Raw genomic sequence first — 6,836 nt, forward strand, 5'->3', positions numbered from 1 at the left:
CATTGGATATGCATAACAATCGATGCTTAAGCTTGTGCTCTACTGTTGTACAATAATACGCTTTTCTTTTTAAATAAAATGTTGAAATAATTTACCGCTTTTCCACTGCATGGCAGATATATTTTGGTCTGTTGTTGAAAATAAAGGCGAACATAGGAGACCTTTGGGGTTCTGTCGATCGATAGAAAATAGGGGGTAAGGTGTGTATTTAGGCGAAAAGTAGACAATTAAGCGCATAAGTAGGCAATTTGGCGGATATTTAGGCGAAAATGCGACAATTCGGCGGATATTTAGACGAAAGTGCGACAATTCAGCGGATATTTAGGCTATAAGTCGGTAATTTGTCGACAAAAAGGCGAAAAAGGGGAAAATACCCATTATTTCCCCCGGACAGGCGAAAAAGGCGACATTCTGGGGCATTTTCCCCTTTATTTCCCCTTTCGCCACCAAAGCATTTACCCATTTATTTCCCCTTTCTTCGCCTTTATTTCCCCTTTTTGAGTTGTCTGGGCATTATAGTAAAATTAGATAGACAGAGAATTTATATTTGTTTTTATTAGTCAAACGGCTAACATACGTACCAGTAAGAAACGCGGCTCGTACGAGTCACTTTTCTGATTGTCCCACCGATTTTGTACTGAAAAAATGGGTGATGAGTCAGGTTACGATATATGTGAATGTATACAATCTCACAACGGGGCCATGCGCCAACTGTTGGGAATATTAAGACAGACTCAGGAGTATTGTAGTGACAGCTCTTGCGTTGATGATTTATCTCATACACCTCAAAGTAACCAAGATCCAATGTCCGGTACCTACATCATGACGTTCGTGGCGATGCTAGCGGTTTTCGCTGCAGTACTGTTTGGCTTGCCACGCTTTCGGTCATCAGATGGGAAGCCTCGCAACAACTTCCAGGTGAACCTTACTTTTTTTACCAGTTAAGAATACTTCGTTTACTTCATTAACAAACCTGTTTATGTTATTTATGTTTTAACTAACCTTGGAAGTGTGGTTTAGATTATCTGGAATAAGAGTTTTTGGTGCGCAAATCCACAATGTTAATAGTGATCTTGATATATACCGAGATTTTGGTTTTTTTTGTCATTTCCCCCAAGTTTACTATGGCGGCTTTCCCAAAATTGCGAGATTGAGATGGCAGTCAAGATGGACTCTATTTTGTTATCTTGACACACTGAAAGTTCCATCTTCGGTCCTAGATTGTTTGTTTATATCTAACATTAAAACCAACAGTACTCGAGAGTTTCAGGTATCCTGCACTTTGCTCTAGGCCTAACTAAGAAACTGATTGTTTTTAATTCCGCGTCTTCTGAACAAATAATGACTGCTGGTGGTGGTATGACCTAATAACTACATGTTTATGTGCTTAATTTTAGCGGATGACAGGATTCCTAATTAACTACCGAAATAGGAAAATGTAGGCTTGCGACATTCGACATTCTCCCTTATTGGTTAGTAGTATTGGTTAATTCAGTGAGCTGGTGAGAGGGTAAGACTAATTTGGTCTAGACACAGGGTACTAGGCAATGATGGTTAATCAGTTGATGAGATTGTAGACATTCATCGACAATGATGGTTGGGTCATGTGTTACATATGCTTGAACACTGAGAACCACGACGCTCAGTGCTGACCAGTGTTGGAGACGATTGGAAGAAAGTTAGGGGTGGCCATACCAAAGCGTGGCATCAGTGCTTGAAGTCACTAAACTCTACTCTGAATCATGTTGGTAGATGTACACTACTTTGTTGGGGTCCGCGTGACTATCTTAATCAATGGTTGGAGTCTGTATGACATGGCTCAGAATCGATTACAATGGCGTCGGTGTATACACTCTTTGTCTTCCCTTAAACTAAGAGGTTAGAATCGCTTCATATCTTTATTTCTACGAACTAATTGTTTCTTCCTATACTATGTCCCTATACACAATCTTTCTTTTATATATTACCACCACTGAACTAACTACTTCTATGAATCCGGTGTTCATCTTGTTATGTTAATGAGGTGTGGCAACTTGGACTGATGCATATATGTTCCTGGTCCTGTGTTGTAGCTGATTGACTATCTTTGTCTGCGTTCGGTCTTATGCATATCTTTGTTGTGAAACAGGTTTAAATCACGTCCATGTTTCTATCGATATGATCTTTATTCCGATCTCCATTGATGTCAAACATTTCGAATACGCACGTAATAATTCGTAAAAGCAAGTGAATTGACGGTACTTTCTTCTTAGGTTAAAGTTAACCAGCGATTTGTACATTTGGGTGTGTAAGCCTTGGGCCTTCAGTTACTTAATTTCTCGGATTAACAACCATAGGTAACCGGGTAATATGATTAACTCTTATGCGTAACTTGTGCTTTAAAGCGTAGTATATGAACCTTTGCTAAGTTATGTTAGGGTTATTCGTATGTGCTTTTTTGGGGTTCCTTGAGCATGTTCAACTGACTTAAAAAACTAATATCTAGAGGTTATCATCCAATGTCTTAGTTCATTTTGATGTAAAAATATGGTTGCCTGTGTGAGTTATATTTATTTAATCACCCAATCTAATCGGATAAATTTTGTCGTAATTATTTATATGTATAAATATGTAACTGTATATAAAATTTTATTCTTGACGTTATATTTCACAAATAGGGACCAAATCGTGATCCACCAGCAATCTCGTAACTCTCATGAAGAAAGGATTTACTATTGTGATTCTTATCTCCTTTCATAAATAAAATAAGATAAATGTAACATAAGGATCTACATACAAAGAGATTTCTAACTTCAAAGATACTTCTTTGCCTTTCATTTCTTTCAAAAAATTATGGTAACCCAGATTGACAAAGGTCAATTTCTTTTTTAAATGAAGTTGATCTGGAAAAACATTTCTAAGATTCGTCTGTTTTCATCTAACTTTCTAAATAATTGACAAATTATTTAAGAATAGCGTCCATTTTATTTGTTTAAATAAGTGAACATGTTTCTACTTTTTTGTATGCTTGTCGATTTTTCTCCCTTATTTTTTCTTCTGACTCACCCATTTTTTTATTATAAAGTGAGGAAGAAGCTTACATTACTTCTACTATTAATATGAAAATGACGATAACTACTGATATGGATAATATTATTTATTATTTTTTGTACTGACGAAAGTTCAACGACTTTTCTCAGAAAGCTAAAAGAGATGCATCTGTCCTTTATATTTTGGATTGTTTTCTTTAAATGATATTAGTGTTGCATTCTTGTGTTCATTTGGCGCTAACGTGTCTCTGAGTACGTACGCGTATATCTGTATGTTCTATAGATGAGTAAAAGATCAATACTAATTAGATGGTGGTGAGTCAGTTTAAAAAAATAATAAACGGTTAGCTATACATTTGGAACTAGAACTAAGGTGAATAATCAGTCAATTCTTACAAATATTTACCTAAGAAGACGAGTAGGAATCAGTTTGTGGGAGAAATAACAAGCTGAAAAACACAGAGAATGACACTAAATAGGGTGCTTTACTACTACAAACTGACAGTGATGTAGAAGTACCTACAGTAATCCGGTTCTATTTCAGTCACTTTACAATATAAAAAGTTCGGAATTCTAAGGGAGATACCGAATTCGAAGGATGCGTAAGTATGTGAGGCAAACGGATAAAAGTATTATATGTTAAAATTGGATATGAAAAGTGCTAGAGTTAATACACTTGCTTTACATATCTAGCCATCAATACTACTTGTCTCATAAATCCTTAGTACCGAGAATTTTCGTTGTATATGCGTCCTAGACCATTAGTTACAGAGTGTGAAGCGTAATAACTTCAATCAGGCACATACATGCATCTATTCAAGTTGCCATACCACGTCATTTCAGTGTGATGAAATTAAGATAAACAGCAGAATGATAAAGGTATCGGTGACCTTAAAAAAAGATTAGTCATAAACAATAATTAGAGGTAATAAGTTGGAGGGATAAAAAGTTTAGGGTAATTTCAAAACTTAATATCTGAGGAAAGAAAGCAAATACACTTTGACCATTGTAACTAATTCCAAGCCATAGCATACAACATCATTAAACATTGGTTACGATAATCGTGTAGACTCTAACCAGGTAGTCTGGATTAGGTAAATGACTTCTTGAAACTTGTACCAATGATCTAGTTAAAAGCTAACTGCTTGACAGGTTATAGTTGATCACTGTAGGCGCCCATAGTTATTTATGTGGCTTGAACTAATAACCGGAGATTCAACGTTGCTAGCCATCTGAAGTTGCATCTTATGAAAATTTACTAGTATTCCTGTGTATAAAAATTGGGATATATTCACATGATATCATTCTTGGTTTTATGATTATCTCTTCATTATATTGTCAGTTAATATAATCAAAATTTAAGTTGGTTCCAAATCAAGAAAAGCTAGTTTCTTTGGATTTGCAAAAAATACCACCTTATTAACCGGCCCCGATTAGAATGGAACCTATATTTAGAGTTTTGTCCTCGAACCATCTCACATCTTAACATAGTCCACTCGATATTCAGCCACTTCAAATAGTGATTACATCACAACATGGTCGACAGAATTTGATCAGCACTAAAGACTAGGCCAACATGACATTGCTTCTCAGTAATCAACCAATACAAAATGAGATGTCTGAAATACAACTGAGTCATTTCATCCAATACCTCAATTGTATATTCTTTACACCCGGTAACCAGGACGTTTTCAGACACTGGTGTAACTAAAATCAACAGTTAAGAATTTCATTGATTGTTGCTCTGTGATTAGTTTGAACAAAAGACATTGGTTGCAATGCAAAAATACTGGTATGTGAGTCAAAGATGTTTAAACGGCTTGTGACATACTATTATTATAATGTAGGCCAATCATGTGGATGAAAGTCATGTAATTGTTCGGTTTTCATCAGATGAGTCAGCGTGCTACAAAGTATAGAGGAAATTACTGTCTAATCGCGAGAAATGGATCATGTACTAAGTTAACATGGAATTATCTTTTGATACTTCTGATAACTTAAATGATGGATATACTTACAGATAATCAAGCGAAAACATAATGGTTTATTGGATCTGGTGATAAGATATAGAATTCATAACATCAATAAGTTTTCATTTAGTCAATGAGCACTCCCAGTAGTTGCTCAAGATTAGTTTTTTGTACCGGCAGTAACAAGGATTGATCATGGAATGAAAATTTGAGTTGTGACTACTGAAGTTAGCATACTGACTACATGATCTGAAGGTTCTTAGTCCAATCTCATGTGGAGTAGTGAATGTATATTCTTGGAGTCGAAGATTAACATTAAATATTTGTATGGGTTTCCAGTGGCTCTAAACAGTCCTCTAATAAACATCGGTTTATGCAGAAAATCTATCTGGAATTATAATGATCAATGAGATAAGTAATTGTAATTCAGTTAGGAAATAAAATTTATTCACAGGAAACTTAAAATCACTTTCGTATGCAATGCAATCGAAAATGTGAATGTAACTCATAGTGTAGTACATTTTTATCATATTTAACCCACAAAAGTTCATTACATTGTTATTAAAACATTGTTCTGTCTTTACAATACAATGAATAATGTGAAAATATTCGGAATAAATGGATACGCAACAAAATTTAATAAAATAGTTGGAGAACAGGAATGAACATAACTTAGTTTGCAGATATTTTACTCCATGTTAGCTTAAATGTATTTAGCATGAAAGTTGACTGGTTTGTTTGCTTACAGGCATTGCTACGAAATGATTAGTCGTTACCTTCGAATTTTCAATGATATGTTTGGATCAACACAGCCTTCTCGTCTCAGGGGTTTTGTTTACGAAATTGAGAGGACGAAAAGCAAATGTCTGGCGCTTTAACCGGGTTGGTGGATACAGAGGATCCACCTAGGGGAGTTGGAAAATCCTGATTCCAAGCCAATGGTGCACATGGTCTCTTGGATCCTGAAGGAACAAATGGCGTATGAACTGATTGTTGGTCACCGGTTACCATGGGACTGCATTTCCTGACTGTTAGGACATTCAGAAAAATATCCCAAAAATTATCCCGTTTCAAGTCTGATGCTATCCTTGGACTTGAAATGGCATCATTTTCCTATTGGTCAGTTTTTATTTCACGTGTCATTCCCTACTGGTCAATATTTATCTCACGTGTCATTTTCCTGTTGGCCAAATATTGTACAAATGCTATTTTCTATTTTATGGTACGTTGTGGTCTGTCTGGTTGATATATAAACCGAGTATGTTTGAAATAAATGATTCATATCGCAGAGGCTGAGACTTATGTGCTGGACTTAACTGGCTGGGCTAGGCGGAAAGCGGGACCACTCAGAACTCTAAGCTGCTCATACGGGTTTACGCGTCATTGTTCCGATCGATAAGTCACTGCCCTCTAATCGGCGGTCACAAGTTATAACACTGACGTTGTTCCACTGCCTTGTGGATTCGACCTTTAGGTCAAAGGTTCCGAATGTGACCCCTACAACAACCATTTGTTCCGGTTTGGGCGCCCGAGCAGTATCGCAGCCCCCACATAAATCGAATGATTTATGTCGCACATATCTATTTGGTGCCTCCTTGTATCAATTTTTATGTGTTTAAATAATGTTAAATGAACGGATGTCGAATCAATGTAGAACATTCCTCAGCAGTCTGGAAAGTTTCAGATTCGATACCTGTCTGTGTTGTGGGTGCATACTGCCGAAAAGTCTTATGCTAGTACCGGACACCTTTCCCATTCTTCCTCATGTTCACTGATAAATTAGTTTGTGACGTAAACTTTCCGAACTTAAATTGATAATTATAAAACGCTTAATGAT

The 6,836-nt window shown here is 36.2% G+C and overlaps 1 protein-coding gene across 1 annotated transcript; it reads left to right on the plus strand.

The window, feature by feature from the left end:
* Positions 1-645: 645 nt before the first annotated feature.
* SMIM14 (Small integral membrane protein 14) lies at positions 646-3,208 on the plus strand (the record flags this gene model as incomplete). Its single annotated transcript, XM_012937680.3, has 2 exons — positions 646-918; positions 2,658-3,208. 2 exons carry the CDS (start codon positions 646-648, stop codon positions 2,688-2,690), a joined length of 306 nt encoding a protein of 101 aa, XP_012793134.1. The 3' UTR covers positions 2,691-3,208.
* Positions 3,209-6,836: the final 3,628 nt, after the last annotated feature.

This window comes from Schistosoma haematobium, chromosome 3, assembly GCF_000699445.3.
Source record: "Schistosoma haematobium chromosome 3, whole genome shotgun sequence".
Lineage (NCBI taxonomy): Eukaryota > Metazoa > Platyhelminthes > Trematoda > Strigeidida > Schistosomatidae > Schistosoma > Schistosoma haematobium.